At 32.8% G+C, this 12,942-nt stretch overlaps 3 protein-coding genes across 3 annotated transcripts in view; 1 reads left to right on the top strand and 2 right to left on the bottom strand.

Annotated features, from left to right (window-relative positions):
• Positions 1-13: 13 nt before the first annotated feature.
• On the bottom strand, positions 14-1,967 carry LOC119837094 (protein SYS1 homolog). Its single transcript, XM_038362592.1, has 3 exons — positions 1,515-1,967; positions 801-922; positions 14-446 (listed from the first exon to the last, which is right to left on the bottom strand). The coding sequence occupies exons 1-3, from the start codon at positions 1,701-1,703 to the stop codon at positions 257-259; spliced, it is 501 nt and encodes a 166-aa protein (XP_038218520.1). The 5' UTR covers positions 1,704-1,967; the 3' UTR covers positions 14-256.
• A 1,112-nt stretch (positions 1,968-3,079) lies between these two features.
• LOC119836936 lies at positions 3,080-8,597 on the top strand. The gene is made up of 2 exons (XM_038362408.1): positions 3,080-3,415; positions 4,662-8,597. The coding sequence occupies exon 2, from the start codon at positions 4,667-4,669 to the stop codon at positions 8,270-8,272; it is 3,606 nt and encodes a 1,201-aa protein (XP_038218336.1). The 5' UTR covers positions 3,080-3,415; positions 4,662-4,666; the 3' UTR covers positions 8,273-8,597.
• Positions 8,598-9,795: 1,198 nt separating this feature from the next.
• LOC119837203 (myrosinase 1-like) overlaps positions 9,796-12,942 on the bottom strand; it is a 9,423-nt gene continuing 6,276 nt past the window's right edge. The window contains exons 8-11 of the mRNA XM_038362729.1: positions 11,748-11,911; positions 10,730-10,879; positions 10,154-10,242; positions 9,796-10,015 (exon numbers count right to left, since the gene is read on the bottom strand). Of these exons, the coding sequence (XP_038218657.1) occupies positions 9,796-10,015; positions 10,154-10,242; positions 10,730-10,879; positions 11,748-11,911 (623 nt within the window). The remainder of the gene's footprint in view (positions 10,016-10,153; positions 10,243-10,729; positions 10,880-11,747; positions 11,912-12,942) is intronic.

Genomic DNA, 12,942 nt, shown 5'->3' with positions numbered 1-12,942 from the left:
GCTATATGTTGACGCGGAGACACTTTTAAGGCGGTATTTTGTATGAGACCGGGTGTCTACAGTATATTTGGTCGAAGTCTACGAAACATATTTCTTTAGCATATCAATAACTACACAGTATAACATACATTTACATTAACGTCTCGCAAAAACCTCACAATTTTAGCCAACAGAGGCAGCACTACGGACCTGTATCTTATATCTCTTTCTACTGCAATGTCCATTAAAACATTTAAATGTTTGTTGAACTCGGGTTTCATAAGTCCACCTTCGCACCAATATTGCTGAGCGGTATAGCTTGCAGTTCAGTCCGGAGACACAAGAACTCGCCGGCCACGCATGTGATCGCCGCACAGGCTATGTTCAAGGCCCACCAGGAAAATGTGGTGGGGAACATTCCGTTATACAGCCAACACACGAGCAAATGGAAGCCGTAGTATGTGCAACTGAAATATTGTTAAATTATTATGCAATCAAACTAAGAATAGATAGATTAACTCAGTGCCATATCACAGTCTAATTATCTATAGTTGCTCTACAAAGACAGGTCAATCGTCCTCTTTCTTCAAACATATTATTAATCTGAGTAAGGCATCAACACTTTGGTTATGAATTTTAATATAATACGTAAAAAAGAACAGACCAGCGTGTTTTCTCTTAAATTTGCTTTGGTGTTTGTTATCTATGTTTCTATTTTACTTCATGTATATACAACATAGTGTAAATAATTAAACAGATATGATGTTACCAAATTTAACGCTTATCAGTTTATAAATTTTTTAATTATCCATTTAATTTACCTGAAATCCAAGCACAGTTTCGTCCGTCCCACCAACAACCACAATAAGTATGCCCCAATAACTGCATTTAAAACAAACGCCAAAATAACAGACCTCCCTTCGTTGTCTTTTACATGGATTTCCTGAAATTGTATATAATAGATCATTGTTTGATTTACATTGCAGTGTATATTGAGCCAGTAAGGATTCTAAAAATACTTGAACATGCAGTAGTAGTGACAAAATACCTATACATAGGGGATTTTCATATCAACAACATTTACATTTATTACTACACTATTCATACTCATTTGTTACAGTAAAATACTAATGTAAAACCAAACAAACACATACATAGATCCAACATGGAAAGAATTTTTTAAATCTGTCCAGTACATCCTGAGATTTATATGTTTTTTTTTTTATGATTTGTTATACAAAAAAGAAGCAGATTTCATACAAAGTTATTAAACACTTTAAAAAAGTATTATGACATTAGCGCATTTAAATAAACAAACTACTTCTATAATAAGAATAAGTTAGTACACTAAACTTTAATATAGTAAACTACCTTGTGACCAGTGTCTTCGCCCATTTTATCAAAAGAAATTCTCATGGCAAGATGTTTCATCATGGTCAGAATTAGCTTATATTGTAATCTAGCTTGATAACTGCCTCCAGAAAAATCTATTCTAAAAAAGGAAGGATTCTTTAAATAATTCTTATTCAACTTACATGATATTCAAATATATGGTCGAGGGTCCTCGTTGATCCCGTTAGGTCCTGCATAATCGCGACAAGAAGACTCAACGATAAATACATCACACTTTGCATGGCCACTATTTGTGATATTATCAAGCACGGATCCCATTGCGTGTACCGAAAGGATCCGGTCAACTTTTTTATTTTGGACATTTTTGCCATTAAACTGCCTTCCTTGTGTCATCAACGTTTTCTAAGTAGGCAAATGCTTGCACAGCTGTTTCGTCATAAATTCGTTTCGATAGTTATGCCACATAGAAAGTGTAATTGTTATCCCTAGAAAATGAATAACAATATAATCAATTTAAATATCAGTTTGTGGCAAGCGGATCCAATAATTTTTTTTTACTAGTTCCCATTCGAAATCGTAATAGCGTTATTCATTAATCGCAACTCGAAGAGCAAAATAATATAATTTGACATTGACAAGTGACACCAGTAATTGACAAAATAACAACTATACTTCGGCCGTTCAGAGAATGCGTTCCTGACACCTGTCAGTTAGTCACGACTAGTGATGGGCACAACATAACACTGAGTTCGTTACCGTTCCTCCAAAATGAACCGCCGCATTATTTTAAGACTATTTTGTTTTAAATTGGCGGAATCATTTAAAATTTATATTTTCGTTATTTAAGTGGAAACCAAAAAAAAGTAATTCATATAATAAAATTGACTCCGATTCGCTTGAGGAGGTGGTGTCTTCATCATCATCTTCGCCTACATGTATAATTATATTATTATCAATAATAATTATATTTTTATATTTCATAAAAGTTATTTTATAGTCCATTATTTTCAAATTCTTAAAAAGAAAAACAAAACGTATTATTTTATATTATAAGTATAACTGTATAAGAACAGATAACGATACTTGCCTGTTATTTTTAGCACAGCACTACAAATATGAAGCGCTGACATAACCTTGTAATAGCGCAGTATAGATTTAGAAAAATATTGTTTACCAAGTTATTTGACACTCAGTTTGGCACAAAATTATAACATTCATTGATTATTGATATAATAATTTTTTTTTAATGCTCATCAATTGTTAAAACGGTAAACAACCAGCAAAAATATTTTTATTTTTACTGCAACGCCATTACAAAGTCACGTCGTCAGTTCATTCGCGATGTGTCAGGAACGCATTCTATGAACGGCCGAACTATAGTTGACAAAAGACATTTGTCATAAAACAGCAAAATTACTCATAGCCATAAAAAAGGAAAAAGACAGAGCTTTTATGCAACGGTTTATGCAATGAACCTGACGCCTCTCAAAATGTTCATGGGCGAAGGTAGCACTTACCACCTACCATCAGCCAGCTCCATTGCCGACGATGACATAGAACTAAAACTTCTAAATATCACGTAATTATAATCGAACCAGAAAAACTTCCACTTTTTAGCGTTCGTTGTATTCGTGACCACATTTCCTACATTTTTAGCCTTGTCTAGCCCTTTTAGAGTGTGAGTTGCCTTCTTAGAAAAAGACACTTGACAGTTCTCACTTCTTACAAAATACAAATAAACAAACAATAATATGACAAGTTTGTTTGCAATTTATCACTTATCTGGATTCAACATTCAACAATATGTGTACAAATCACTGTATATGTAATATGTGCTATAATGCTAAGTAAAAGTATACCAACTTACTCTGTGAAAAGTACTATGAGTCATCGGGAAGCGGGAACCACAGTCCACAGAGCAAGTTATATATTATGTTGTCAACTTGCACATATACACATATTTAATAAACTATATACCTATAGCGTCTGCAAAAATATAGCATGGGTTTTATAGATTGTAGTGTTGAGTGGTCATTTGTCTGAAGCGTGAAAAGTGGGTACAAATTTCTGGCCACTTCAACCGGTTCGTAAAAAATAATATTATCCTTATACAAAGTAAATAGTTAAGCTAATCGTTAAGTTGCTAGATTGATACAATAGTTAATTTTTGAACTTAGCATGCATCAATATCTCATTCTCTATATATTTTCTATTAAAAGTCTTTATCTTTGCATTGAGATAATCTTTTCTAGTAATTATAATGTTTAACCATATAGACCTCATATCTTAAGATCTACTGTATTTCATTGTTGAAAATAGTATTCTATTACACAGTACTTTTTCTATAATGCTAATAGTAATATGGAAGGGTTATTGTTACTACTAATCTCCTGTTTATCCAAGTCTGACTTGAATTGAACCTAGTTTTCTTAATCAAACATTTATAGTAGTAAAAAAATATTTTATTGTTTAATGAATGTGCAATGGCAATTGGCAATATAATTTATCCACATATATGGGTATTTAATATTTATATTCGAAATGAAGACTGTAATGTGATAGTCTGATTATTTAATAGGGTAATTATATTTTTAGCAAAAGTTGAATTCATTACTTTTTTAAATATTGATGTGTTTAATTATTTCCTGTGATGTAATAAGTATTTATGTTGGCCTTTGATAAAATAATAAAATATATACATATTTTGCAGCTTGCCATGACATGAACATGGGTTGAAAATATAATATCATGGTCTTATGAATTAACTCCAACTTTTCTCTTTGGCCATCCCCTCTATGAATGTAAAACTTCTTATTGTAGATTCATCCATAAACAAGCAAAGAAAATTTGAGAATTAGTCTCCTATTTTAATTAGACATTTTATGTTCATATAATATAGGAATAAGTATGTTAAATGTTTTATTCCTAGTTTTATTTTCATTTATTTATTCTATAATAAATTTATATAGATAATTTGTTGTATGTTGTTAATAAAATAGACAATGAAAAATATGTAATTTTCAAAAGCAGATAGTTCACAAACCATTCTATTCTCTTTTATTCTTTCAATTTCTTTCAACTTCTGAATTCTTTTAGTTAGTTATTAAAATAGAACCATCTTTTATATTTTAATATCAAACTAGAAGAATTCAGATGTTGATAGATATTCAAAAGAATTCAGAACTGAACATATATTTAATTTAAAGGTGAAAGTTTTCTGAATTGTATGTTGTTAATGTGAATATTATTTTAGTTGTGTTATTTTATTTGTACTTATTTATTTATCGTTTGAACATTTCAAGTATTTAATGTTCAGGTATCATTTACAGTAACAATGGATCATCCAGGGACATCAAGGCAAGGAGCAGACAATATTGTAGAAGACCTCACAAATTGTGGTACTGACTCCTTGTCTAAAGAAATAATTAAAATATACAAGAAGTTTATTGAAGTTATACAAAAGAGTGATATATTGACATTCAATATTTTAATCAATACTTTAAATACTGTTGATAATAAACCATTAATACAGCAATTAATTACAAAAAGCAAGTTTGATATATTTAGCTGTATAAGCAAACATTCCCAAGTGAAAATGCTTGATTATCTTCTGGAACAAACTGAGCTTTTGCCATATCTGTCTCCGATGGATAAAGCACAACGTAATTTAACAATAGAACGCACATTCTTCAACTGCATGTGTAGTGGGAATGAAGTACTATTGGAAAGGTTCTATGACTACTGGGCTGGTGATCTTCATTGGGTTTACAATGAGGCGAGCAGTGTGAATGATAACGAAAATTTGAGTAATCTCTGTATTCTGTTAACCAACGCCGAAGAATATTTCAAGAGAACTACAGCTATCAAATCCAGCCATCCACAAACATTGGCCGAAATTAAATGCATTGTCATTTTTAATGAATTCCAAATTGCTTTATATGAACAGTTAAGCGAGGTTAAAAAGAAAATTAGGGATTGGAAAGATATATCAGATTACAATAGATCTATTCTCCGTGAAATAGATCTTATTAAAGAGATTATTAATATTATTTTTAAACAAGTCGAAATTTATTCTAAAAGAGTTTTATCAATTTGTTTGGATAAAATGAAACAAGATGATGATGGTATATCACTGTACTGGAAAGCCCAGGCATTCTATATGTTCAAAACCTTTTTTTGGAAAATGGACTATAATATATGTCTATTAATTTTAGACAATATACATTTATTAAAGAAAAGACTTATAATGGAAAATAATATGTATCAGAAATTAGAGTCAAAGCTGTATCACTTTATTTACCATTTTAGGACGAAGTGGTCCTTTTATTTGTCAAGAACTAGTACACTAGAGAGTGATTGTATCTCGACAATCGAAAATGAGGAGGTCCACACGTATCCAATACCCTGTTCAGTGGACATGGGAGGGTTGATAAGATTTCTAGTGTTGTACTTAGAGAGAGACCACTTTATTGAAATGTTACGTAATTTTAAAGAAGAGCTAAATAAACCAATCTTAGAGAAAAATATAAGACCCAAGAACTCGAAATTCTCCGATGAAGAAATCCAATCGCTCACACCATGTCCTGAAATGAGAGATGATTATTCTTTAAAAAAGATGTTGCGCTACCTCCAGGAACTTCCTTCTGTTTCAGATATAAAAAAGGAAAAGCAGAGAGCGCAACTATTACTAGAGAGAATTTTGCAAGTTGTCGGGGAATTTCTTAAAAGCACAAAAGAAAGTATGAATTTAGATCCAACGACACGCGCTTTGATAGTTGCGGAAGTACCAATAGATGTTGTGGATAGTTTAAACAATATAAGAGATTATCTAAGTAAGGCAAAAAAATGTAAAATTCTTTGGCGAATGGAGATCGCTAAACACGGTGAAGACATTTTCGAAAAAGTCTTACAAGATTTGTTACATCTAAAAGATGCAATACGAAAGGTGATTAGTATCAATAGATATTTTGTGAATAGATCTCTTATTAGGTTCGGTATCAACATTTTGTCAGCTAGAAGAGAGGCAATAGAAAGCAAAATCGATTTACCTAATTATTTGTATTCTTGCTATTCCCAGTTTTTGGGAGGTTGTATGTATCATTTAATGGAAAGGATATTTTTAGATAAATTTTATACTGAGACATGGAGTAAACATGGTTTATCCAGAAGCCTTATGATAGAAGTTGGTCATATAAACCATGATTTTAATATGCTTGATAAGAAAAATGGCCAAGAAATTAGACGGATACATATGTTCTTGTCAAAACATTTCAATCACTATAAAAAAGTTATTAACGACTTACTCCAAAAGGTTATATATCAGAGTGATCGATGGAATAATTTGAAAAATACGTTAGCTAATAATATGTTAAGTGATTATCCTAATTCTCAAGATATGATTCATTTAAAACAACTCTTGAAATCTACAAATAATGCTGAGACTCGTAACACTATGTCTAATTTTATCGACAATTATACAGATGTCGAAGTATTGTGGGACCTTATAGAGAGACTATTTGAATTCTTGATTATAAAGACGAAGAGTTTTGATGCAACAAATGCAGAATTAAAATTCAGTATGTTCACAGACAAATACAAACAACTTTGTAGGAATGGATACAAGCATAAAGATATGAAAGTTAATGTTGAGAGTTTACTTAAGCTAATAGAACAACACTGCTCGCCAAAACCTCTGTCCTCAAATATAAGTGTTGTTCACGCATTTGATGGCATTAAAGAATTTAATGCAATTCTTAATATGAAACAATTCATAACCGAAGAGGAAATTAAATATATTTCCAATAACATTCCCGAGTGTCGTAGAAGCGATGGACCAATGTTTTGTAAGATTGGAAACGACTTTTGTACCGATATGGAAAAAAACGTAAATACAGCATTGGCAATAGAGCCATTTGATGAACAGTCGGCGAAAATTATCCGTACTTTGCATGTTGCAGATCGAGACCCTGAATTGTTAAAATGTTATTTGGAAAGGATAACCTTTCTTTCAAATATAATAAACAAGCAACACCGAGACTTTTTTGTAGTACAATATAAATATAATGCACAATTTAGAATTTGTTTGGAAATGATCCTAATTGATCTACTGAATATATCTGCTAAATGTAAGAGAATAGCGACAATACAGAAACAGAACAAATTACTGACTGAAATAAATATGCGTAACGTCTTAGCGCACGGTAACGCCTTGCTTGAAGTAATCGGCGAAGTTTTGGATACGAATGATCTTCCAGGGGAAATAATAAATAAGTCATTTGAATTTGTTGAAGATTTGGAATCAGTACAAGCAATATATGATTTAAAATGCGGCGGATTTTGCTTTGAGAACATAGACAATGATGGTAACATTTACAATACTGTCAGTATTACTGACAAAGAAAAGGAATTATTTACTAAATTTAAAGAGTCAAAACACTGGCAGAATTATTTACATCTAATACCCGAATATGCAGCGCATAAGTGGAGTATCGCAAAGCAATTGAAAGAACAGGAAATTGAAGCGAAATTGAAGCTTATTGAAGCGGTTAAAATAAATGGAGATATTGATAATCTCGCGAGTATACTAGAAAAAGTTGACATAAACCATGTCGATGACAATGGTAATGCAGCTATTCACTACGCTGCTATGAATGGAAACCTAGATGTCATTAAAGAATTGACAGTAAATATGGCTAATATTAATATTAAAAATGAAGATAATAAAATGACGGCATTGCATTACGCGGCTCTGAAAGGTCACTCGGAAGTAGTTAACTATTTAGTAGAGTGCGGTGCTGATATAGAGAAGGACAAACAGGGACACACCTATAAAGATATCGAAGAATTAAAAGCTGAGGCGTCCAAGAAGAGAATGGAAGAGAGATCTGAAGAGTTAGAGTTAGACGCGGGTGATTTTAATATATTTGGTATGGACGATTAGGGTGTGTTAGTCAAAATACGAACATGTAACATGTACGTTTTTTTTTTTTAATATTATATTCCATTTTTAAATATTTGACTCATGACATATTTAGTCATCATGACAATTTTATTAGGTAAGAGGTTTGATATGAAAGCATATGAGTATGATATAAATTTATTTACCATGTTGGAAATGCATAATTGATTTATATTTTTATACATATTCCGGTGCTATTATTTTAATTTTAAGATCTCGATTTATACATAATTTTATATAGACTATAGAGCCTCAAGACTTAATTGACGTTTGAAAAAGGAGGAAAAATAACGCCAATAAATACAAATAAAATTTGTTTATGCCATTCTTTGTTATTTTAAAATAATGTCATAATAATTCTACAATTTTATACTTATGCATTTATACAATTTTTAAATTTACATAAGTACCTAGTTATAGGTATGAAAGCTAGTTGTTAAGCTTGAAATTTTAAATTTTATATCATAAAAATATAAATAAAACATATTTACAAATTGATGCATCTTCACCTATATTTATAAGTACTTGGTACAACTTTAAAAAGTCCAATTTGTATTATTCAATAAATGGTTTTGTAATAAACATGTTTTTATTATAAGAAAGTCGTTCTCATTAAACCCTTCCTTAATTATATTTTATTATCAAAATGTAAGATACCGTCAAAGACAATAAAATGTATGTACACTGTAAAATGTATGTAATCATATCATATACAAGTATAAACAACTACTTTTGGCAGCAGTGGCGTAGCTACCATGGGCTAGGCGGGGCAGTGCTCCAGGGCCCTCAAATCCTTACCAATAAATCTCAATCGAACTCAATAACAGATGGCAACTCGAGTTTAATCATGCACTGTAAAAAATGGTTATTGTAGTCAAACGATTCTCGTTTGACTACAATCGCTTATACTTATTATTTTATCTCAGCAAACGAACCATTGTTTCAAAATTTGTTCTTATTTTTCTTGATTTCTTTATTGTTATTCTTATGTATACTTTTTTCTTTGTATCTTTCTATTCTATATCGCATCGTATCATATAACTTCAGGGGTAGGAGTGGACAGTGGAATTACCATTATAGAGTATTATTACAGATGACAATAATTTACGTATTATATTGTCTGTGGTATTATTTAAATCTGCAATAGAAAGAAGAAGAAGAAGAATAATTAAAGTTGGTGGGAAGGGGAAGGGAAAGCTAAAGTATATGCATAGGGTAAGAGATGAGTTTTTGCATATATTATGTCCTGATTCCATTGATAATTAAAATTAAGTTAACGTTTATTATGCATTTAAAGTGATGAACAGTCTTGTTGCTTATTGTTGTATTATACATTAAGTTAAACTTTTATTCTATGTCGATAAGACTAAGAGCATTAAAAGAAATACTTGTACTTGACGTATTTCTATCTATCACTTCTATAATGTTATTCAATTGTAGTTTTTTAAAGAAATTGTACTTTATTCGGATTCGCGTAAAGAACAAGAATGATTTGCGAGTGAAATTTATTTAACACTTAACCAGAATAAAATGAGTAATAATATATTTATATGAAGACTTCTTGCGTTGGAGTGATTATGATATTCTTGTCTTTTAGGTGTTTGACTGGTCGGGACGTCTGTATTTCTGGCTTTGATTATGTTCGCGTAAAAATGAGCAGATGCACGCGGTGTCCTTCTTCGCTGAGGATCATTGAAGTCGACTTTGTATAACCCGTATTTAGTTCTGAAAATATAAATAATACACAGATTAAAACTTTTTTTTTTACGTGAACATGATTACCTACCATGTCTTTCATTCGTTATTTTGATTTTATATGTTAGTGTTGCCAGTTAGCATCGATCTAAACTTATAAACACTTACTTGTAACCAAAGAGCCATTCAAAGTTATCCATCAGGGACCACACTGTGTAACCTTCTACGTTAATGCCTTCTTTAATAGCAATGGATACCTGAAAAACAAAGACAGTCGTTATTATTAAAGGTACATTAGAACTTCTTTGCACATAAAATATAGTTTCGAGATTTTTAGGCCATAATCAACCACGTTGGCCAAGGTGCAGGTTGGCAGATGTGTGTCGTCAAACTTATGTATCTCGGACATGACGTTTTCCTTCACCGTTTCGAGCAGTGATGATGCTATCCACATGCGCAGATAAATTCACAAATCAATCTATTTCCTGCACACTCGCCTAGTCCCGAACCCCCCTTCTTATCGAATTTAAGACCAAGATCTTTACCATTGAGCCACTGCTTTTACTGCTTTTACAAGAATGGTATTATAGTCATATACTGGGGTCATTTTTATTCCATTTTACATTCTGATTTGTATAAAATGTCTATTTCATAATTGATAATTTGAGAACGCATTCATTCTGATGTCTTCACAATAAAACTCTTTTAATTTTAACGGCATAACTTAATAAATTAAAATTTTACCTGCTCTAAATAACTTTTAATAAAAGCTATTCTGTCCTCGTCATTATCATCACCACGACTTGCGCAGCCGTTCTCCGTAATCAGGAAGGTTATATTCCCATACTTCTGATGTAGCCACTCTAATTGCCTACGAATTCCTTCAGGATACATCTGGAAACAGTTACTTAAATTTATCATGAAGGTTTCCCAAAGTGATATTATGGAAATTTTTCTGCGGCTGCGTCCGTGGTACATGTATAGCCTATAGCACTCAGAGATTACATTTTTACACTCATAAAGGTGAATTTTTAAATCGGTCCAGTAGTTCTTGATATTAGCGCTTTCAAACAAACTCTTCAACTTTATATTATTTAAAGAGCAATCAAGCAACCGCAGATTTTCTTACTCTCTCCCAGAATTTTTTTCAATTGAGTCTCATAAATAGGTACGTCCCAAGGAAGTGATTATATTTGTTTATCTTGGAACTAGACGCTCGTCCCGGCTTCGTCCGGATATCAAGATTCCTGTTTTATTTAAAGGGAGAGCATTTAGTTTAGCTTATACCTAATTTCATCAAAATTCGTTCAGTAGTTTCAGCGTGATTGACAAACATCCAAACAAACAGACTTCCAGATTTATAGTGTTAGTGCGATATTGTGATTACACTCCCTGATCCTATTGAGAGCCAAGACGAGCATATAACCGTTTACGTGATATTACTCTTAAGTGGATAGAACGACACTTCATTCAAATTGTGAAAAAATGAAGCCACAGATTACATTAACTTTGAACCGTATGTATCCCAGTAATATACCCTCTACTTTCACCGAAGGACATTTCACCGTTAAAAACCTGTATTTTATAATATAAAGTATAATCAATATTTTAGTACTGTCTATATGTTCAAAACTATACCGTTAAAAACCTGAAGGGAACTATCTACCTGTATGTTATAAAGTATAATCAATTACATGAAAAGTACTTTAGTACTCTGTCTATATGCTCATCAGTCTATATTCTATAACATAAAAGCACTTACAACGACGTCATCCGCATCAGTAGTCGGCCACGATTTCGGCGTTTCTAAAACGGCATCCAACTCTGGGCATCCATAGAAGATCCATGGTCCAATTTGTTCGCCTGGTTGTCTTGAGCGAATGACGCGACTGGTGTAATGATTGAGTCCGTAGTAGTCATAAGTTCCTATAGATATAAAACTAATATTATAAATGCGAAAGTTTGTAAAGATGTGTGTGTGTTTGTTGCGCTTTCATGCAAAAACTACTGAACTGATTGCAATGTAATTTGGTACGTAGATAGCTGGACAACTGGTATAACACATAGGCAAATTTTTCTCCCTTATTCCTACGGGATACGGACTTACGCGGGTGAAACCGTGGGGCACAGCTAGTATAAAATATTTTACATAAATAATTTTCGCAATCATTCATTTTCTATTTTAATAATTGTGCATAAGATAAAATATAAGCTATCGAAGTTCTCTTTGCTTTTATTGCTTGCGTTGCGTTTAGTTCTTAAAGCTCGTGTATTTTTAGGTAATAGTTTTTATTTTCTTAATTTTTTTTGATTTATTACTTCCTCCGATACTTAGAGAATCAACCGAAGACGTTAAGATCTTCTTGGTTTAAGCTTTTAGAGCCAGTCTTGGCACGCAACCTATCGGACTTTGTCGAAAAGTAAATTTTTGTAGTCGCTCCTTATTATTATACTATATAAAGCTACACACCCACTGACTGACTGACATCGCTTTTCTCGGAAACCGGGCGAAAAGTGGAGGTAATTTTGACACGAACGTATAGAGGAGCCGCAATCGACCCGCGGAAAAATATAGAGAACTCGCCGCGCTCGAAGACCAGCTCGACGCCCGGCGGCCCGCAGAAACGGTGGCTCGCGGAGGGGTGGTGTTCGAACAAAAAATGCTCTAGACCTTCAGCAATTACCAGGTACGCCAAAAAAATGGCCAATTTCGCGAAAACAAGATGGCCGCCATACTTTGCCAAAATCGCCATTTATGAATCCTTACGTCTCAAATTCAGCACACGCGCTCTCCGCGAGCCGGCCAATCGATCGGCACCCCGTTCATGGCGATCCGAGCCCCCGTTCCGGACTTTCATACTATGCAAAATCCAACGGCCCGCCTAAACGGCGCACTTTAGGCGGGGGGTGCCGGAACAAAAAATGCTCACCGACCAGGGACGCTACCAGGGAGGCGA

This window comes from Zerene cesonia, chromosome 26, assembly GCF_012273895.1.
Source record: "Zerene cesonia ecotype Mississippi chromosome 26, Zerene_cesonia_1.1, whole genome shotgun sequence".
NCBI classification, from domain to species: domain Eukaryota; kingdom Metazoa; phylum Arthropoda; class Insecta; order Lepidoptera; family Pieridae; genus Zerene; species Zerene cesonia.
This window is presented reverse-complemented; position numbering and strand designations above follow the sequence as displayed.